This window comes from Ostrinia furnacalis, unplaced genomic scaffold (genome assembly GCF_004193835.3).
Source record: "Ostrinia furnacalis isolate ACB-3 unplaced genomic scaffold, ASM419383v2 OfSCF1353, whole genome shotgun sequence".
NCBI lineage: Eukaryota > Metazoa > Arthropoda > Insecta > Lepidoptera > Crambidae > Ostrinia > Ostrinia furnacalis.
In genome coordinates, this window is record NW_021131592.1 from 366,419 (window position 1) to 390,447 (window position 24,029).

The 24,029-nt window shown below is 36.8% G+C and overlaps 1 protein-coding gene across 1 annotated transcript in view; it reads right to left on the reverse strand.

Moving 5' to 3' along the window:
- Positions 1-53: 53 nt before the first annotated feature.
- LOC114352436 (uncharacterized) overlaps positions 54-24,029 on the reverse strand; it is a 35,947-nt gene continuing 11,971 nt past the window's right edge. The window contains exons 2-4 of the mRNA XM_028304048.1: positions 2,866-2,986; positions 1,025-1,099; positions 54-398 (exon numbers count right to left, since the gene is read on the reverse strand). Coding sequence (XP_028159849.1) covers positions 176-398; positions 1,025-1,099; positions 2,866-2,986 — 419 coding nt within the window. The 3' untranslated portion in view covers positions 54-175. The remainder of the gene's footprint in view (positions 399-1,024; positions 1,100-2,865; positions 2,987-24,029) is intronic.

Here is a 24,029-nt window from a genome sequence, read left to right on the forward strand (position 1 = left end):
GAACGGCTGCTGTAAGGTAGCCTCCAATTTTTCGTCGTCTTTAAAGGTAGGACAAATGTTTTTTTCACAAAGATATTCTTTGCAGTATGTATGCAGTATTTTTCTTTTTGGAGAGTTTGAAGTGCAAACATATTTGTATTTTTTAAAGTAAAATTCAGAAATTTTAGGGTATTACTTAACACTGACACTGAATACCAAACACTCGTTTATTCTGGGGTTTAAACCGCTCGCATGTCACGATGGGGAAATTATTTCCCCACGTCACGCGGAACAAATACATTTGCTCAGGGAAATAGGTAATAACAAGTATACACAAGACACATACGTACAATGTGCGCAGCGAAGGCAGCGACGGCAGCGGTGGCACCCTTCGAAGGAGTGGCGCCTGGGTTATGTAGCTGGAATAAACATATAGAAACTTTTATCTTATTGTTAGTGTAATAAAATCCAATTTAATAAGTATGACACGACTCAACTAGTACATTGGTTTCGTAAATAAAAGCTATTTTTTACTCAAAACTGGTATTGCATTCAAAAAACATTTTAGTTTTTTTTTTAATAAAATAAAATACATTTTTGAAAAAATACAGAACAGACTATTTAATAAACATTGTAAATTAGTGCATGATTGTATGTAGGTGCCTTAGTATTTAATCTAAATTTTAATTCCCCAGATCAATTTTTTGGGGTTACTGGTGACCCCGTGGCGTTGAACGTGTTAAAATGCACAAAAACTACTTACGGTGCTCGAGTTTTCGTTACTGATGATGAGTGGTAGTTTTTAAGGGAGCTTAAAATATTATTTATGTATTGTCAATGTTTTTTACAAAACAAATAAACAATTTTTACTTAGTGTAAGAATGTGTTATTTATTGAAATCTCCATGAATATTAGTAAGGTTAAGGATTAGATTTTAAAGCACACTGAACAAATGACAAGTATTAATAAGAAATAACAAATGGGACAATTTAACGATAGCGGCGGTGAATCATTATTATAATCATCACATCATGGTAATACTTACAACGATTTTAGCTTTGGCATTTTGGTCAGATCTTCAACGGCTATGTGCTCCAATTGGGGTGCGTCAATAATAGCCCTGAAAAAAATTGCCATGTTAATAAATATTCTTTAGTATAGCTGTAGTGCTTAACTGTGTCAGCCGCTCTCTACTCTCTTTGTATTATTAATTTATTTGGACATGATTTGTATTTCTTTCTTATTGATACTTGACTATTATTAATAAGAAAATGTATTTGAAAATTTGACATGTAATGAACATTATAAATAAACTTATTCTTATTCTCATCTAATACAAGTTCCTAAACGCGGGACCCGTCTATAGGAAATTTCGCCCGCTGCCCAACGGTTGGATGGGTAGGGTGGTGTGTCGTTTTACAGGCAGGGCCCACTCAATGTTCGCTCGCGACCCACCACTGGGTCGCGACCCATAGTTTGGGAGACCCTGCTCTACAGCTACAGCAGTATCGAGAAGAAAAATATTTCCCTATTCCCCCATACGTCTTTTTGGAGATCAATTCAGGTGCTGTTCGTTCGTTCGTTTCAGCCGAAAGACGTCCACTGCTGGACAAATGCCTCCCAACTCCCAAGGATTTCCACAAAGACCGGTCCTGCGCCGCTCGCATCCAATCGCTGTTCAGGTGCTGTAAGCTTAAGCTCAACTATACACTTAAAGGCAGAAAACTAGACAAGAAAATACAAAATGGTCGCAGGTATAGTTAAAAAAAAAAGAAAAAAAAGACGTAGGTAAGCAGCGCAGCATAATATCCTTTTCCAGTTCTAGCCATTGACGTGAACGTGTTAAATTCCAGCGTTCACACAAGCTATCCGTTTGCAGGACGCAGCAAGGCTGCTGCTGCTTCCGTTTGAAAAGTTAATGTCGAAGAAGCGGAAGCCACGGCACGTCCACGTCGCTCCACGCCACGCCAAAGCGAAACTGGCGAGACTCCAGGAGAAGGCCCTTAGAGGTACAGTTCAATGGTTGTAGCCTTTTCAGCGTCTGCACGTAGATTGTTGTTTCTTTTAGTGGATTATTTTTCATCAAGATTCTTCGAAGGGTGAACATTTTAGAAATGTTTTAGAGAAAGTAGGTATGTCTAAAGAAGCAAAGCTTCATCATCACCACCAACGTACCAACGTACCTAATCTTCTTTAAGTCTATGTTAAGGTCTTGTTACGGAAAACAAACTAATACCAAAATATGGCGCCGTCCTACAGTCATAGCGTCGGAACGTTCAGGGTAGGTACCTTTATATTTAGCTACCGATGGCTCGTATGTTATAAAGATTTTATAAACCGAGAAGTATTAAATTATCATCATCATCATTAGTCTCCACTACAGGACGATCCTCTCGAATTTACCAGAGGAAAATAGAGAATTTGTCCTTTACTCCCCAAGCTGGCCAGACAGGATAGAAGGATATTCGCTTATTGTCTTTTAGTCCCCTCTTACGACATGACATCTACGGGAAAAGTGGAAGTGATTGTGCTGAAATTTGGCTCCTTAACAGAGTAGGTACTCACAAGTTTTCATTGTGGAATTTGGGCCGGCAGTTCGTATATTCCTTAGTCGCCTCTTACGACATCCACGGGAAGAGTGGGGGTGGTCCTATTCTACTCTGTTGGAACTGCACGACTTCTGACATACTCACAAGTGTTCTATGTGTAATTTGTGACCGGCGTCGTGTAGAGCTTTCACGTTTAGAATGGTGATGTTGGTCCGCACCAGTTCCAAAGGAAAAAGAAAGCACAAAAGATTCCAATGGGTAGAGGTGCACTATGCTTAGGCGTAGCCCTATAAGATAAGATACTTTTCCGGAACCACACAGCTTCTGACATACTCACAAGTGTTCAATATTGTGCAACTTGTGTCCGGCGTCGTGAAGCGCCTTCACGTTGAGAATGGTGATGTTGGTTCGCACCAGCTCCACCATCACGCCGGCGTCTGCGCATGACGATCTCCTCACTGGAACCAAGGGGAATGAGGGCTATCGTATTTATACTTAACAGTTGGCACCCCTGGCGATTGACAGGACCTTACTCTACAGTGGCGCCATCTTTATGAGTGCAAATGCGATAGTCCTCCTACCACTTTAGCGCTCACCAGCTGGCGCCACTGTCTTCGCTACTAGCAAGTGACAGGACCTTACTCTACAGTGGCGCCAACTGGTGAGCGCTAAAACGATAGCCCTCATTAAGATTAATTTATGTCAATGGCTTAGTGCTGGTCCAGATGACCCGTTTTTACTTGCACGATATTGAGATAAGTAGAGGTATAGATAGAGTCACACGTTTTAGGTACCTATGAAAACTTTTTCTCGCGCGATTTGAAACGCACTAGTCAAAAGGGTCATCTGTACATGCTCCTAGAGTCCTTACAGTCTTCAGACTTTTTGTCGGCTTCTAATTTGCATGAAGAATCGGCCGATACCAAATCGGTGTAACGTGTGAACTTTCATAAGTTCATATTGATTATCTTTGATATAGTAACCAGCGTGTTTAGTATACCTACCAAAAACCTAACATTCTGTGACAATAGCTCGATTAGAGCCCGTGAACCCCGGACCTTCGATATTTTATAAAAGCTGAAAGTTGGCATGCGCCATTCGCTGACCATGGCGCATGCTCCCAACACAGGAAAGAACGATGGATGATAAAGAAATTTCGGCTATCGTGACTTTGGCAGCTACCGTAAAATGCTTGTCTGGCATGAGGTGGGAATGGTCAAAACTGTCGGGCTGATGAGGAAAATAACATCTAATTATTTTCACTACCGTTAATGCGAGAATATGTCCTCCTATGAATAAAGATCTCTCATGAAAACAAACGATAGTTATTTCACTATATCACTTGAATGAAACTACTTTTTATCACTAGCATAGCGTTATGAATGGAGCTGATTTATCGTACAATATGAAATATCTACCATTATCTTCCATCGCCAAATCAAAACACAGCGATAACTCAAATGAAAGGGCACATCCATCAATCTATTCTCGATTTCTCGAATCAAAACATTCAACGGATCGACTTGAAATACTAAAATAGACGAGTGATATCTTCCGACAGAACACACCGGCCGTCTTATGCAGTGCATGGAAAAGCTAAGTAATTTAATTGATTGACACAAAAACACAATTATCTACACTAATATTATAAAGAGGAAAGATTTGATTGTATGTATTGATTAAGCTCCGAAACTACTGGACCGATTTGAAAATTTATTTCCGCATTATAATCCTACACTATCCTTGATTACATAAATGTCAAAAAGTTACAACAACTTTTTATTGGTGATACGAAGTTCGCCGGGTCAACTACACTCGCGAGCAAAAATATGGAATCACCCCATTTATTCCGAGCGATCATAAGAACTAAATGACTAATAGAAGTTCAATAAAAATGGTACCATTTTACAGGTGATATTATAAGCTTAAAATTGATACCATAGATACATACAATACGTAGTCATTCAGTTCTTAAGACCGCTCGGAACGCAAAGGGGTGATTCCATACTTTTGCTCGTAAGTATAGTTTATTCAAAAACTAAGTTCTCTGCCGCGTCTGTCTCTCTTGTTCTCGCTAAACTCTAAAACCACTGAAAGGATTTCCATGCGATTTTCATCAATGGATAGAGTCATTAGATAGTCAAGAAAAAAAAATGATAGTTTTAATTCAGTAATGCCCGTTTTCACCATCAATCCCTAATTTTTAAGTGACCCAAAAAGAATTAAGTGTTAGCATAGGGGTCACTAAAAAATTAGGGATTGATGGTGAAAACGGGCATGAGACCAATAGGTACCTATTCACAGCTCACGCGAACAATTTATGATCTTTAAACAAAGATCTTGTCCGTGACATTTATCGAAGACTATATTAATTAAATAATCGCACCAATCGGCAAACTCTACATAACCAATTACTCGTACCTACCTACCTATAAATTAACCTCACTATTTAAATTAGTTTCTGATAAAAGATGCGCAAATAGAAATACCTACTGACTTAGGTTATCATTAAATAATTTGGAACTGAGTCTGTGACCTCATCCCTCCTCCTTCATCTTGCCCACAAATAAGCTTGATCTAACATCTTCATTGGTTTAGGGCCGACTTATTAGACTGTCTATATCCCCAGGGATATGAATAAATATTTCCTTTAGATAATTAACTGATACTGCTTCAGTATAGTCGAAAATACCAAATCAGACTATTCATTTACTATAAGATAGCGTCTACGGGCTTGCGGATACAGCACATCAGACTAAACACTGTGTCATTTTAAATAGGGTGTCCAAAAACAGTGTCAAAAAGCCGTAGCTCAGACGTAGCGACGAGCATCACTTGGGCTCCCCAATCACGGCCACTTTTGATAGTTTTCTGGTTATGATTTTTTTTTACAACATACAGGTTTTTAACGTTTTTAGTTTACATTCCTGTTATGGCCATCGTGACCAAAAAATTACCTAAGCACAGTTTAAAACAATCATAACTCGAAAACTACATAGGGGTACCCCTAGAGTTGCTCTACCTCTGGGCTTCGGCCTGACAATACTCTTTGGGACAGTATGTAGTAGTAGGTGTTAATTTGCAACAAATATCTTTAGTCATATGCTGTCGACTGTACCTATACTTAATCAAGTCATCGAGGTAATGAACGGTTTCAATATTTCTTTCAAATTCTCATAAATTGTAGAATGAAAATAGCCAACGCCCACCGCCTACAAATCAACACCCGCTAACATAAAGTATAAAGGTCGTAGCACACTTATCAACCCGGAAAGGGATCGTAACCGTATCAACTCGAGAGGGTCAGTATTCCTTGTATGAAACTCCATACTGCAACGCACACTTATCCGCACCGTAACGTAAACGCCTCGCCTCGCGGTTGACAGGGTGCGAAAGGCGATACTGTGTTGATTCCTTTAAGAGTTGATAACAACCGTATTCACAAACATTACTATGAACATTATGTATTCTGTGCTATGAGGTCTCACGGTGCGCGTGGACGCACAGGGTGACGAACCAATCACAGAGCTCTATTCAACGCTATGCGTTCGATTTGCTTTATTTTATCCACAATGAGCGCGTACCGGAAAACGCAGCGTGGGACGTACCAAAGGCAGAAGGTGAAAACGAGCTTCACCCGGAATCCTCAACCACGGAGGAACTGGCTATCTTACCTCTAACTGCCGGAACACAACAATGCTGTTAACATTGTTGTTATGGCGACAGACTTACGTAAGATGGATGCTCGTTTGTGAATACGGGCGTATGTCTGCAATGAGTTGTTGGGTAGTTAATAGTTTTGTTCGCTCGCCTAATTGACCATTACCACCAACGAATTTCGACCTGCACACTTTTAATCGCTTAATACTATAAAAATAATTATAGTAAACAAAATTCCTTTGCGTAATCTTCACGTTTTGTTTGGTATACTTACGTTTTATGATGCTATAAATGCGGTAACAACAGTCTTTTATCTTTATCAAACAAATTAACGGGAGATTAAGAGATTTTTTAGCTTTTAATGTGTTCTTTTAGCGCATCCAGACGTCGGTAAAAGATTTGAAGACGCCTTCAATGAAAATAATTGAGATTAATGAAATGTTTCTGATTTTTACTCGTAGTTCCAGACAATTATTACGCAGATTGTAGATGATAATAACAGTAACATAAGTAGTCGCAATAACGTTTTAACTTTAACCCTTTTTATGTAAGAGTGCTTTTTTAAAGCCTACCTACAGAAATAAATGAGTTTTACTGAGTTTTTTTTTAACCCCGACAAAAATATATTAGGTTATTAAGCCTCAGTAACACCTTAATTTTAACTGCCACTATAACCGGGTTTTTATATGGAGTTTGACAGACTTGACGTTTCTTCTTATAGTTAAAGTAAGATGGTATAACCCAGCCTACAGGTTCGTAGTTCATAGACAAATGAACCTGGTGATCTTCTCGTTTTTTTTTAAAACTTTAGTTCAGTGTGCCTACCATGAGTTTACGTTAGGTGAGCTCGCTAGCGAATACGTCAAAAAATTCTATGAAGATTTTATTTCTTGAAAGTAGCCACTAGGGGCGCTGCACAATATGTCATACATTTAAATGTCATTTTTTTACGCAGTCGCTAGCGAGCACACCTAACGTAAACTCATGGTAAGCTTCAAGTATTTTGGTAATAATGAGGAGATCCGTAAACGAACTAAAGTCGCTGACATAGTCCAACGGATTAGCAAGCTGAAGTGGCAATGGGCAGGGCACTTAGTACGCAAAACTGATGGCCGATGGGGCAGCAAGGTTCTGTAGTGGAGGCCAAGTACCGGAAAGCGCAGCGTATTACGTCCACCCACAAGGTGGACCGACGACCTCATAAAGGTAGTAGAAAGGCGCTGGATGCAGGCAGCCACCAACCGGCCATTGTGGAAATCATTGAGGGAGGCCTATGTTCAGCAATGGACGTCCTATGGCTAAAATGATGATGGTAGTAAAAGAAACGCATCCCAAGATTAATACTTGAATTTGAAATTAATTTTGGATGTAATGTCGTTGCGTAATAAACTGCAGATCTATGTACAAACTGCAAGTATTCTCTGTATAATATCTCAAAATCAAAATCAAAATTTTCTTTACTTATTTGTTTAGACTAATTAATTAGTACTTGCAAATCGTCAAATGCTCTTAAGGAGCCTATACATGTCTCATTCTTTTTTGCCCTACCATAGGTATACCTAGGTAGAGCAGCGCCCTTTTTAGGGCGCCGGGAGTCCCACACCACCCTGTCCCCCGGCAGTGGTGACGGTGCGCAAAGTATTTTCTCCGCGACAAAAAAAAGGTATGACGTAACTCACTTGCACTTACAGTGTTTTTTATCAGTCACCGCTTAGATTCACCAACTGGGTTGCTGGGTTATTAAATTGGATTATACTTTATACATTTATCAACTCTTGCAGAGTTATACCTATTTACAGAGCTATTTCCACTGAGACTTGTTAAAAGTTTCCTTAAATATTTCAGATGGAACCGAAGGAATATGATCTTTATGGATATAACTCAATTTGTTGTTAAGAAACATTTTATAACTTGTTATATTATTTGGTTTTCAGGGCAAGAGAACTTGTGTTTTAGAATTAGGTATTGTTTAATAGAGTCAAATACTCATAACACACTCCGTCTCCATCCAATTTGAAAACTCGTTCAATACTTCAAAAACATACTTAAGTTTTACGAATCCTTAAATAAAGACGTAACTGACAAACAAATATCTTATTACACGCATTAAAACGTACCGGAATGTTTTTCCAGAAGTCGCTTTATTTTGGTTTACATCCTCGTGACGAATAACAGATGTGCGTTTGTTTTATGTGTTCTCAAAGTTAAGACATCTTTAGCAACTGATTTGGTGTCAAAAAGCTTTTAAAAGACCGTTGTTTTGTGGAACGAGAGGCATTGCACTCTTACTCATAATAATACAGTGTGAGTCACGTTAAAGTGTACATATGAAAATAGATGAAACTAGACCTATTTTTATCGACAAAAAAGAAGTCAAATTTTTTTTGAGATTTTTTTTAATTTTTTATAGAATTTTTTTCCTTCTAATTACTTATTGTAAAGAAAACGTAATAACTTTTAAACTAAGCGGTATATCCTGATAAAATAAAAACAGTAATAATGCTAAATAACAGGCGATACTAAAAAACTACATAAAATACATAAAAAAGGCCAACAAATAATAAAAAATGATACTTTTTGAAAAAAATCTGCTTTAAAATTCGTCTTTTTTTGGTTATTTTATAAATTTCTCCAAAAAATGCCCCTATAACAGGTAGTTTTTATTACTTTGTATTATTCTCTATCGTATTATCTTTGTTAAAACCAAAAATCGCATGTCTCTATCCCTATCACAACATTTGCTATGATCGTTTGAACAAAGGCCTGCCACAACATTATTCTCCGCTACAGTTAGAGACAATTTTAATTTTAGCTAAAATGCTTATTTTACTTCAAAATCTTTTGTTTTTATTTGAAATCTAACTTGTCTGTATCAAAATAACAAATCTAGAGCCATTTTCAGTTTCGTTGTTAACGAAGCGTTGAATGGCGCGCCCGGAGAGGCTTAGTTCAAACGATCATTGCAAACGTTGTGATAGGGATAGAGACATGCGATTTTTGGTTTTACGAAGGTAATACGATAGAGAATAATACAAAGTAATAAAAACCACCGGTTATAGGGGCATTTTTTGGAGAAATTTATCAAATAGCCAAAAAAAACACGAATTTAAAAGCAGATTTTTTTCAAAAAGTATCATTTTTTATTATTTGTTGGCCTTTTTTATGTATTTTATGTATTTTTTTAGTATTGCCTGTTATTTAGCATTATTACTGTTTTTATTTTATCAGGATATACCGCTTAGTTTAAAAGTTATTACGTTTTCTTTAAAATAAGTAATTGGAAGAAAAAAAATTTTATAAAAAAATAAATAAAAATCTCAAAAATTTTTTGACCTCATTTTTGTCGATAAAAATAGGTCTAGTTTCATCTATTTTCATATGTACACTTTAACGTGACTCACACTGTATTATGTTGTGTAAGAGACAGCAAACTACAGACATTATTTTAGTCGGCCGATAGTCGCCGGATTCTGATTTGTATGAAGAATCGACCGATACTAGTGTGCGCACTTTCATACATGTCCATAGTACATATTAACAGCCCGACCCTATCGGATAACTAAGGGCTATATTTCACCGGGACACCATAGCGGCGCAACCAGTCGCCGGCTACCAACAAAATGTATACAGCTCTATAGACAGTTACTCACCTGGTGTCCGTTTGGTTGCGCAAAGCTGTTTATATTTTGTTGGTAGCGCGGCGACTAGTTGGGCCGCCATGGTGTCCCGGTGAAATATAGCCCTAAAAGTCTGTGGTCTGCAGCTATAAGACACATCGATCGATATACACTCAATGGCACATAAATTGGACATCGTTCGGGCAAAACAATAAACTGTGTATCATTACAAGCCTGAGCTGATGAACGATGCACATAGGATCATAGGTAATTGCTTGTCGGAAGTTCGGAACTATAAATCTAAAGTATGTCAAATTAATAGGTTTCACATGATATAAAAGTTCATATTTATGCGTCTAATAAGAATTTTAAAAGTCTGAATAGTTTAAATTTTACAACCGTGGTTTGACGCGCTATAAAAAATTTCTGCGGCGGATCGTTACCCACGCCGGCGAAACCACAGGCAGAGTTGCAGAGCTTGATGAAATCATTTTCTAAGTAATTGTAGAATTTCAGTTTTTTTTTTTGGAGTCACTTAGTGTCATGTCATTTGGAGTCATTTTATTACGTCACTGAGGAGTTACTTAGTGTAATAAAATAATCATTGTACTAAGTGACGTAATAATTATCACACAAAGTAACTCCATTTCTGCTCTGACTGTGCCACATCAATTGCTCGCCACTGCACCTTGGCGCCACCATTTATTCTATCGGGGTCGCCTAGCTAGCGTAGTTTTGGCTGGAGTCCATTGTAGTATTGAATGGAGGAACAAATTGGCAAACAACGAGTGACGACATCTATCGAGCTGGACACTAACGCAATCTTACTGGGAGCAATTGGGATAGAATAGCTGAGCGTCAATAGCATTGGCATTCATTTATTTATTAACTAGCGGCTGCCCGCGAATTTGTACGTGTGGACCCCGTTTTACCCACTTAGTTACTTTCTTTTTATGCATAACAAGGCAGATATTTGAACACAATCGCACCTGATGTAAGTGGGATGCAGTCTAGGATGGTACATATCTACATACATATCTTAGCGGATGTCTACATCCTGTGAACCTACCTGCCAAATTGCAAGTTTGTAGGTGTTAGGTTAGGTATAGTTTCTGAGATTTCGTGATTAATCAGTGAGTGGTATTTCGCTTTTAAACTGATGGTTTGTTTTTAGGTACTCTTTATCCAGTAGTTTGGTCTACTTTATACGGATAGGTGTGTGTGAAATGCCCAGTTTTTATTTTAATTTTGCAAACTCAATTGCTTGAATAGTTATGATAACTGATTTATATTTTTTCCCTAAATACCAATGTAAAGTCGTTCATTGCACCTACAATATCTCCTCATCCTATGTGTATTATTAGATCTAGGTAAATCCCACATCTCTAATATAAAAAAGGAGATAACTAATAATATAGATTTTGTTTGTCTGCCATCATTACGCAACGAAATAGGACCGACAAGTGTGTTTGTATAAGAAATTAGAGACCGTTTGGTTAGGAGAGCCGGATTTTCTTACGTAAACTCGTTGAAAATAAATCAATAGCGGGGATTTTCGTACGAATAGCAATTAAAGTCTTATTTAATAAACAAATATAATTAAACAATACCGGAAATGTATAACACATTTCAAACTTATTTGATGTACCAAAAACATTTTAATTTGATTACGCCCCTCTTTCCCACTGAGTACTCTGACTACTCGTACTCTGGGCACGTGCCAGACCCCTAGTAGGTTAAAGACGGCCTTTTGATCTTGTATTATCTTTACATTCAAACGGTGGATGGGTACGATATCATATCCCAAAATTCTCCATGTTTTCCCCTGTCATTGAACCCGCTACACCATGGCGCCGCCACTCGTTGTCGCTCGCCCATTGTCACTTCTGCGTTTGCGCACAAATATGAGTAATGCGACTGTCACGAGCGGTGGCCGGATAATGTGAACTGTCAACATCACCGGTCACGATAGTAAACTGAAACGATGATTCTGAAATAAGTGAGGTAGAAAAGATTTTAAAAGCTTTTCTTCAGTCAACCAATTTCAGGATTCATCAGATCGGCTGTTGACATCGTAAATGCATTTTTAATACAATTCGGTACACTTAACCAATAAATTCCAAGACAAATTTGTAAACTTCATCCTAGCCCTGGAAACCGAGGTTTGACAGCTGATATTCGATTTTTAGTAGCTTTAAAATGAAATAAGTTGGTCAATTGAGTTCGCGAACTTATGAAGTTATAGATCTCCGAAATCTGTGCCATTAACCCTTTCAACTTGTGATTTGCAAACATAATTTGTAAGTGTCAAACTACAGTTAAACTTAAATTCTACACATTGCCACAGTTTGTTTACACAGTCATTTATTTTCGTCTCAAAAATCTACATAACAATGAATAAATTTACAACAAAAGCAATAAACTGTTTAAATTGAATAGTTAAAACTAAATCGGTCTTCAAAACAATTCATGTCTGAATTTAAACATAAAGAAAATTTTCAATATTTTCAGCTTCGCGATGAACATTAGCAACATCAGAAATTATAGCGACATTTGTTTAGATATTCCCTTCTTTATGGGATCAAACCTCAATTCTTTTGCTTTATGGGATCAAACCTCAATTCTTTTGCAATAGTCATAATACCAGGTTGTTAACACAATGTATCACGAACCTGAACTTCCATTCCATCTTCCTATTTTTAGATGTTTTGGCTGCGATGTTTGTTTGTCTTTCCATTCACAAAGCGTGTGTTCCACTACAAACATGACGGACTACAAAGAACTGTCGTGTTCTGGAACTTTATATCCTTTGAAAAAAAGGTAGAGTCTGTCAGTTTGTGCTAAAGCAATTAAGGAAATTGGTTGGCCACGTGGAAAGTTTTCCTTTATTGACAGTGTCGACCATATAGTAAATAAGTTTGCACCTTATATCTCTTGTATACTTACTATGTTTACTGTTATAAAATGTCGGCTTCACGCGTGTGGAGTTGTGCCCTTTGTCTTACATCATCATCATTTCAGCCGTAGGACGTCCACAGCTCAACATAGGCCGTCTCCAATGATTTCCATATCGCCCGCTTGGTAGCGGCCTGCATCCAGCGCCTTCCTGCTAACTTTATGAGGTCGTCCGTCGGTCCACCTTGTGGTCTAATTTTAACAAAATAAACGTATGATTGAAGAGACCTAACTACTTACTGTCCTTAAATAAAACGAATAGTTTGGTGCTTATTTGGTAAAATGAAATAATCTGATAAATTCGATAAATTCTGGCTGAGTTGCACCACCTAACTTTCACGATAACCGGTGCTTTTTGTATGGAGTTTGACAGATGTTTGACGTTTGTTAAAGTTAAAGTAAGATGGTGCAACCCAGCCTGTCTTTCTCATATTTTTTGTGACCCAAATTACAAATTAAAATTTAATTATTTTTGAGAAAAAAAAAACTACGAAAGCTATTGGTTTAGTGATCACACGTTTTTCCAGTTGTAAACTCGACTGACACGATTCTGTACGTCTAGACTTGGCTCATATCAGTCGCAATTCCCAACACAAACAAGCATTGAGGGTACTCGAGTTGTATTCTGCTTCTCAATTGCCTCAATTAGTTATTTGTTGCCTCGAGTGCAGTTATTGGCAATCTCCCCAAATTAGAATACAATCTATCTAATTTAGAATACGCTCACCCTCCGTGATTGGAGGGCTTCCCGAGGGCCGTCAAATATCAATTTGGGCTTGGTAATGAAATGTTGCCAAGGCTAGTGATTGCTTTTGTTATAGATGTACAAAGGTCAATCCCATTTATGGTGCTTACTTTTCAACGTTTAAGCAAAAAATAATACACAAATAAATAAATATCCTTAGACATTTTACACTGCGCTTCTAGTCCCAAACTAAGCAAAGCTTGTACTATGGGTGCTAGACAACGGATATAAACATTAGAGATGAAACGGATAGTAGTTTGGCCGGATACCGGATACCGGATATCCGGCCAGCTGCTAGGCCGGATAGCCGGATATCCGGCGGCCGGATAGTTGGCCCATTGTCTCGTTGCATGTCGTGACGAGTTTAGCGCCGCACAGGTGCTTCGAACGCGATCAGTGGGTCTATTAGTAGACTAGACTAGTCACACTTGAAAATCGAATCAGTCCGAATAGAATGTCGGATTTTGCCACTTGTCTAGGGGGCAGATAAATTCGGGCGATTTCGGTTGCCTTCGTGAGTGTGTGATTCGTTTACTTGTTACGTAATCTGACCGAACTGCATCATCATGACATCAGACCATCAGTGAAAAATGATGAGATGATGATGATATTTTATTTGGCAATATTTTTACTTAACATACAGGAAGGAATGGAAGTAATTTTTTTTACTTAAACTTTTGAGTTGAAAATGACATTGGGAACTTTTTGCCCCACTTTTCGAAAAGTAGCGGACACAAACGAAACCTATCACAGATGATACATACTAATATCCAATGAATTTCCGTGCATTTTTTTTNATCATAGATAGGAAGGTGATTATTTTTTTCAAATATCTGCAATTATAGCCTGACCAGGAACATAAAAACCCTGGCATAGAGGCGCGTCAATTGCATTTGATAGTGCAACACTGAGTACAGTCGTACCTGTGTTAAATTAATAGGCTAACTTTTATGTATCAGGATTCAGGATTACGGGCTAATTTGATATTTTCCTTTTGTACCCTTGCACCACCGGCCTGCACCACTGGTGGTGCAAAGGGTTAACGAAAAAATATTATTATAGGTAACCTGGTTTAAATAAATTAAATGAAACCATCAATCGAGTTAGTAGGATTTATTTTATTATTCATCAATAATCAAATTCAGAACTTGAATATTCAACTGCAATGTCTGCTCATGAACGCTTCAAACTCGGTATTTGAGATTTCTTTCCCAATTCCATAAAATTCAACACTTAGAAAGTGACAAAAAACTTTAAAATAGGTAGTTGAAACNCTACAAGTATAAAGCTTTGAAATAAAATACGTTTCATCTTTGTCCGCCGTGGGGCATTTTCTCATATTAAAGTTCCCAATGTCCTTTGTTAGTGTTCTGCTAAAAGCATAATTTTAATGTTTCTAGCAAAACTTTTGTATCTTGCATCAAAGATAGGAAGGTGATTATTTTTTTCAAATATCTGCAATTAATATCGAATCTGTCAAAAAAAATAAATCTGAGAAAAATCAACCCAAAAATAAGATATTTTTTTTAAAGGTCATAGAATTTTAAAATATCACAAAATTAACTCTATCTCCTAAACTAAGCACAATCGTATTACATACATGGGGGTGATTTAGATACACCTTGATGTAAGGAATCTAAATTTTTCTTTTAGACCTCACTGTTTTGGCCACCGTGTATATTTACTACTAGCTTTCCGCCCGCGGCTTCGCGCGCGTTGACTACATTATCTACATATATTACGCCTACTTTTTTTTTTCAAAATAAAATTTAGCCTATGTTACTCGTGGATAATGTAGCTTTCGAATGGTGAAAGAATTTTTAAAAACGGTCCAGTAGTTTTTGAGCCTATTCATTACAACCAAACAAACAAACAAACAAAGTTTTCCTCTTTATAATATTAGTGTAGATTTATGTATTCGTCATTAGAGTGAATAGCCCAGAAAAAGAAATTAGTTTTTTTTAAAGGCCTTAATATTATGGCTTTATGTAACTTTTTGGACTTTAAATAAAACCCGTCATTATTATAAGCCATTTTATTTATGTTTACCTCTAAGATTAAAGTATTTCATTTCATTAATAGGAAATTGTTGTAGTTTTTTAATATCCGGTATCCGGCCGGATAGTGAGTTACTATCCGGTATCCGGCCGGATAGTAAATTTAGGCCGGATATCCGGCCTACCGGATAGTTGCCGGATATCCGTTTCATCTCTAATAAACATACTTAAATGCTTTTTTTTGTAAATACATACTTATTAACATAGAAAACACCCAGTCCAATACAAACAAATATGTTCATGCACACAAATGTTTGTACTATGCGGGAATCGAACCCGCTACCTCCGGAATAGTATTCCGTTCCGAACCACTACACCAAACGGCCGACTAATGCTACTTGTATGGGAGATGCAAGTAGGGTAGGTATATTATGTTAAGAAGATTTGTAGTCAAGTCAATGTACTCACAACTTAGGAGAGTGCAATTGTTAAAATTGCAATCTCTTGACTGAAAATTATTTTTATGAGCTGTATTGGATCACTCGAACATTAAGTAATTAATTATTTATTATAATTTTTTTTATTCATGACAAGGCAGGTATTTGACCACAATCGCACCGCAATTCACTACAATATAAATTTATATACGAAGTAAACTTATCGGTGTTATTTTTGCTATAGAATGTGCTACTTTTAATCATCGCGAAGGATGAATCAGTAAATAAATTTCAGTATATCAATGATTATCATTACAACATATTTACCGCACTGAAACACCACTGATTCCTTCCTCCACAGGACAGGCAATGAGGTCTGTTGTATTGTACTAGTTGTTCTGGCAATAAATATGTATTTTCATTTTGATTCTTCACCTAAGAATATAATGCGTTGAAGTGTTTTTTAATAGTTTGAAAGGTATCGAGAGCTAGCCTCGCTCTTATCACGGGTACATTGACACGTCACTGATATCACTGTTTTTAATTGAATGATGTTTGTTGATGATTAGGCGTGCACACACTCGAACTTCATTATAGACAAGGACTACATTTCACACTACACTTTATCGTCGTGTGAAAACCTCGTAAGACTAGGCGCAGACCACCGATTTTTCGTCGGGGAGTTGATCAGTATGGGCATGTATGAAGTGCGCACATTACACCGATTTCATTTGGCCTATTCTTCATACAATTTAAAATCGGGCACAACTATCGGCCAACTAAAAATCGATGGTCTGCGCCTAGTCTAAGTCGAATTTGTACCAAAAACACTTTATAATGTAAGTGAGAAAACCTCTCAACCCACATTTCGAGCTCACCTATAATTGAATGAGATGATTATAGTGTCAACTATCACGTTCAATGAAAACTTCATGAAAATATTCAGGATGGACAGATAGTTTTTTGCCTCTCCTGAAAAATAATATTTTCTGTACTCCCGAGGTTTTCACTCGTCGACGATATGGGTACAGTGAAGGTATACAATCTATCTAGGCTGTTTAAATCCTATATGATAGACTTTGACTTGGACTAGCTGATCCGGCGAACTTCGTACCGCGTATGTTCATCAGGATTAATGTAGGATTCTAATGTTGAAATAATTTTTCAAACCGGTTAAATACAAAAGAAACAAATCATTTAATCTTTCCCCTTTAGAATATTAAAATTGTTTTATTTAAAAAAAATAGTTTTTCCGCAAATTCTAAATGGTCTGCCTCTACTCTAATTTGTCCTATAAGGTTCACAATATTCTACAGGTTTATAGTTAACTAGCTGACCCGGCGAACTTTGTTCCGCCTTAATGGCAATAAATAAGCAGACTTTTTTTTTTATTTCGAACGGGATAAAAAGTATCCTATGTCCTGGCTCTAAACTACCTCCCTGACAATTTTCAGCTAAATCGGTTCAGCCGTTCTTGAGTTATAAGTGGAGTAACTAACACGACTTTCTTTTATATATATAGATAGAAGCACATATTGAAATAAGTCATACATATATTAAATTTAAAAATGACTATCCTAAAAAAATTACACGTAGAAGTTAGTGTATAAACAAACTTAGTCACCCAATAATGATTCAGCTGGTTTGCAAAGCAAAGATAATGATATATGTAGAAATAAGCTTAATTTTCCTTCCTAGATACATATAAGTTTTTAAAGTTGTTTATTGGGAAGTAGTAAAAGGTTTCTTATTTGATAAATTCTGTTTTTTGTTTTAAGGTTACAGGTATTAAAATTCTTCTTCCTAAATACTGTAAATATGACGTATTAAATAGAATTAACTTTTATCTCGTACGACTACCATGTGATATTTGTTTTGCATTTTGTGTTAAGTTTTTCTTGTAATAGTTTTGATCCAAACGGAAAAATAGAGTGTTTTTGTTGTAAACAGAAACCATGTGGTTTAATTTCAGTTAAAATCATCATTAGGTCAGCGTTTACGCAGAGATTCGTATAAAATATAATGCGATCGTAATAGGACTGTTCCTCTCCATCACTTTTGATCATTGGTTCACCATATTGGTAAAAGTAAGCAATTTTTTATGTTAGAAAAATGATATTAATTTAAAAAAATCGTAGTTATTGTGGTGGACTCCTGCAATTACGGTTGTTAGGCTAAAAACTATATTGTCATCGAATAAAGCTAAATAATATGCTATACACGTGACTACGACACCAATAGGTTAATAAAACACCACGGACTATGGCTACAGGTCTGACAATTCCCCCGTACTACCACGTGCTACGAGATCTCCAGGATCAATATACTGCAATCCTACTGTCTACTAGTCTTGATGTCTGGATGTTTGTTACTCTTTCACGCAAAAACTACTGAACGGATTTTGATGAAACTTTATAGTATTGTTGTTTATAACCCAGATTAACATATAGGCTATAATTTATGTCGATCTGTGACACTAAATTTTACGCGGGTGAAGCCGCGGGCAAAAGCTAGTAGGTTAATAAAATACAACAGACTATGGCTACAGGTCTGAAAATCCCCCCGTACTACGACGCGCTACGACATCTCCAGGATCAAATACTGCAATCATACATATCATACACATAGAGAGAGACACCCTCGTTGCTATTATTATTCGTAGAAATACGTAGATGTGTGAGACCACTATGTAAGACCAACACTACGAAACACTGCGAATTCTACGGGGGCTGTAGTAGTACAATATTAAAAATTTATGCTACGACGACTACGACAAATTTCGGGACTCGCTACGAGCTACAAGGTGGGTCACTGCTACGTGCTACGACTACGAGAACTTTGTAACGACTACGAATGGGGACGATGAAAAGTACTGTAACTACGGGACTCTTAAACTGGACGTGTTAATTTAAATTTTTCAAAAAGATTTCAAATAGTACCTTACATTATGGTTTCAGTCTAATAAAGCTGAATAATTTGGTTTATTTTTTTTTTGTATTACTTAGGTAGCCCATATCGAAGAAGGCTTTAAGCTATGTATCTATCACCCTATAGCCAATAGGGGCAGCCAAAATAAAAATGTTGCAAAAACGGGAAATATTATTCAAACTGTTTTCACTCTCATACTCGTACGAAGTCAAGGGCACAGCTAGTTTTCAACATTTAAAAACACCGCTTAGATTATGTTTCTTTGTTTATAATTTGACATCAATAACATACTCAGATACTTCTTTGTGCATTTTCTTAAGATTATTTTATCTAATCGATATAATTCAGGTGCTAAAATGGTTTTACCAGCATTTTCGAGTGATTCTCCGATAAGTATCTGTCCCGATAATGATTTTGTCAAAATCTTGTTTTGAGATAAACAAAAGATAGTAAAATAAAAACACGTATAATTTTGATGATTTATTTCACGAATTGTTTTTTTTTAAAGTAAACACATTTTGCAAATAACTCTTATTTGCCTGTTGCGTTGTATTTGAGTGCATACAATGTGCTTGCAAGATTTTGTCTGTCTCTCTCATTGGCCATACCTACCTACCTATTGCTAAATTGTGTTCTAATGAAAATTAGTCCCTTTAATATGTATAAGTTACTACTTACTACACTACACATACTACTTACCTGGAGACGGATCTAATTATTGTAATTTGCATTTACAAATTGCCAATACATATTTAGAAAAAAATAATAATAATAATATCCTTGGACATTTTACACTGCGCCGCTAGTCCCAAACTAAGCAAAGCTTGTACTATGGGTACTAAACAACGGATATAAACATACTTAAATACTTTTTTTTTGTAAATACATACATATTATACATAGAAAACACCCAGACCCGTCACAGAAATTAAAATTCATCATTTCAATTTCTGCCCGGCCGGGAATCGAACCCGGGACCTCTCGGCATAGTAGTCCGTTCTGAACCACTACACCAAAAATGTTGAACTGACTGAAAATTGGCTAAATATTGACTTGAGGCATAACTTATTCTGTGCTTGAGGCAGTAACTCATATTTAGTTCGTTCTGCTGGACAGAGGCCTCCCCCAAGGTTTTCCACAAAGACCGGTCCTGAAACTCATATTGATATCTATTTATATATTTTTGTTTGTTCATTTTACAACATAACAACAGTCCATTCCATATGATAAAGGGTAAAATTCTACCTAAAAGTAAAGACAATCCTTTTCTTTTAAACAACATGATTATGATTTTGTAAGTGTATTGATGTTGCAATAACACGATAAGATACGTTTGCGGTATTTTTGAAACAAAAATACACGAATCACGATGATCTAAGTCTAGATTGAAGTTAGTCATTGTTTTTCCAAATTATTTCAAGTACACTCAGAATAAAATATTTTCTTTTTGTTCAATATAATTAAGCATCTGTCAGTGACTTTTATTTTATTGTATTTACTAACCGATCGCAGTTCATTGTGTCCAGGCGTATTGTATTAGTTTTGACAAATATCAATTTTTGTTATTACTTAGGCTTTACGAAACGCTACATTTTAGTGATCCTATCTCCGAATTACCTTTGTTATCCTGAGGGATCTCACAAAAACCGATAAAGATAATGGCATTTATTTACTTATACATGTGTGAAATCATATTACAACGCAATTTATGTGATGGTTTTCCAATGTTAGAAAAGTGTTTTGCCAAGATTTTGGCATGTAAAATTTAAAAGTTACAAAACGAAAATATGTTTAAGTTAAGATATTAATTACACTGACTGATAGACTGCTAAATGAAAACCTTCTAATTACTAGTTAATAAATAAGTAATGAGAAGTTGATGCTGTAAACAAGTGCATAAATAAACTACATTACACTTGCAAAGAATGCAGTTACGTCAGTTCATTGACGACTCTACCAGTATGGATATTTATTTGTTAGTCTCTATAATTTACTAACTTCTGCCCGCGACATTGCTCGGTCGGCTCGGCTCGGTCAGAAACGGAATCGTAAATTATAGAGTCTTATAAAACACTAGCGACCCGCCCCGTCTTCGCACGGGTGCTAAGTATACATATAAATAAACCTTCCCGTTGAATTACTCTAAAGCCTGGTCCGTGAGCACGTAGAATTTTGTCCAATGACCCCAAGCTACCCATCCCTATCGCTCGCGTGTAATTATGTTGCTGTCGCGCTCGCACACTCACTGCGGGCGCCCGTCGCACAGTCGCGACAGCAATATAATTACACGGGAGCGAGAAGGATGGGTAGCTTGGGGTCATTGGACAAAATTCTACGTGCTCACGGACCAGACTATATCTATTAAATAATGCATCAAAATCCGTTGCGTAGTTTTAAAGATCTAAGCGAACATAGGACAGATAAGAAAGCGACTTTTATAATATGTAGTGTAAACATACTAAGCTTTTTTCTGAGTGTTATGAAAATTGAAAATCGTGGAGTTTCCATACACACTTCATTTGTAATTTCTCATTTCATTCCCACTTTCACAACTGATTCCCACTTCATAATATTACAATTTATCGGAATTGGTTCAGCGGCAAAAGAAACGGACAGTATGATATTACAATACAGATGTATTATTTTGTAATACACACGTACCTATTGCATAATCCCAACTTCCCAACTAATATTATAAATGCGAAAGTAACTCTGTCTGTCTGTCTGTTACGCTTTCCCGCTTAAACCTCGCAACCGATTTTGATGAAATTTGGCATAGAGATAGTTTGAGTCCCGGGAAAGAACATAGGATAGTTTTTATCCCGGTTTTTGAAACAGGGACGCGCGCGATATAGTTTTTCTGTGTCAGACAAAATTCCACGCGGGCGAAGCCGCGGGCGGAAAGCTAGTAGTAGTAATAAATTACTGAGGTAATTACCCTCTATTGTAGAGTAGAGAACATTGAAAATATGTGTAAAATTTTAAAATATTCAACTGTCCAATACTCGTAGATCTTTCACTTCTTTTCTTATTGCTTTGTCAAAAAGGATCTAATGGATCTGTCATAAGATCTTCATTATTGAAATGCTTTTGTTCTACCGACAGTATAGCGTTATCAGTTATCAAAATGCGTTCCGGTTATCATCAAGACACATATAGCATAGATATGGGATTAATTCGCCACCCGTGGCTCCAATATTCCCGATAGTAAGTGCGTATGCGTATCAATTACAAAGCACGAGTAAGTTAGGATCATGTTATACAAAGGTAACAGCTGATAAATAAATTAAGGTTTCCACCTGGCCTTAATTCTTTTTACAAGATTTCATATTATGCCGCAAGTATCTATCCGGCAGAGTAATAATAGGATCACTCTTACTCTTCCCGAGGGTGTCGTAACGTAAGATGACTCTTCTTCTTCATTTTATATAGGGTCGGCCCTCCTAATCATAAGTACGTCTCCAGGCGGCTATGTCCTGGCAGGCGGGGCAAGACCTAAATTTGATGTGGGCAAGACAGATTTCGCGAGGCCTTGTTCTGTGGCGACCTGAAGACGGATTTTATGAAATAATAAAAAAAAGGGTCAAAGGTCTATACATTGACAGTTTCTGATTTCTTGATTCAGTGATTATTTTTAAAGGTATATTGCGCCAAAGAATAATGTTCGTCACTTAAAACCGTGTTGTTGCTTAATTTTGTGTCTGATTATGGCTGAATTTGTTTGGAAAAAAATATATTTTTATTTTTAACTACATTGTTTAGCTATCAAGAATTTATATTTAATAGTCAATGTTCGTATTGTGATATTGTCATCTCCACCTTGTATACATTTTTTCAAAATTTTTGATGCGCGAGGCCCCTTGTACCGCGAGGCCGTAGGCGGTGGCCCACGTCGCCTACGCCTTACGCCGCCTCTGCCTGGCACAAGTCCTGGGTCGTCTCGCTGTTGACCTGGACTAAGAGACAAATATACAAACATATGTAAGTTCTCCGTATCCCGTCTGACCAGGGAGGGGATACCTATCCTACATTAGTAAATATTTAAGACCCTCTAGCTCCTGCAGTAGGAACAAGATGACTGTTGATTATGATGTTTCTGTAGTATACCAAATATACCTGAAGTGGGCCTACATACTTTAAAATTCATAATTTGAATTTAACCATATCGTAAATTTTTATAAATAGCTGTATTTGAGACACGTGTAAGTGCACTGAAATTAAAAGCGTCCACTCCACATACTAATAAATAAGAATTTGACCGTTTTATCTCTCTCACTCCTTTACGAATAGAATAGGCTAGTCGTTTGTGTCAAATCATCAAAGTTATTGCCACTAATCTGTCAATCACGACGTGTCAACTTTGTACAAACCGCTCGCGTGGAAATGCGAGATATTTTTAGTGCCATGACTTGATGATTTGTATTATGCAGTAACAACATGTTATTCAAAATGGATTTTGTTGAAAGTCCATTAGGAATTTAATTAATAATTCATATGAATGGCACTTTCTAACAGTCGGGTGGCATGTTAGTTCGCCGTTCGAGGAGTTGCCACACTGAATGCGGTCTGCGGTCAGGATAAAGTGAACGCAACCTGTCATTGTCGGTCAGGGCGGCGATCAGCGGTCCGGGTAAGACAGTCTGCGGTCTTGATAAGGCAGTCTGCCAGCGGTGCGGTTTGCGTTGAGATCGCATCAATATAAAATGTATATGAAGAGAACTAGAGACCGACAATCAAATCCCACTAAAAACATTCTGTAAAAAACTAGCCAAGTCTCGATGGAGCTGCTTGTTTATCTCTAAAAAGTAATGAAATCTAGACAAAGTCGTGCCAAGTCTATGGTTCCTTACTGCGATTTCTTTATTNATTTTTTTCCGATGCGCACAAAAATTCGCCCGCTGTGTCCTGAAGAAAAAAATTTTTTCACCTACTTTTTGCGAAAAAAGTACCATACAATGTTATATTTTTATAATCTTGATAAATGTAGCTTTCAGGTCATATTTTTTTTATTAGATTATCTCCAGTAGTTTAAAAGTAAACGACGTTTATTTAAAAAAATACTTTTTGGTTTTTGTGAATTTTACTCAATATTTTTATTTTTTTGTATGAAAAGGCAAAAAGTTTGTTCTAGAAATGAATTCGCCATCCTTTAATTATCCGTA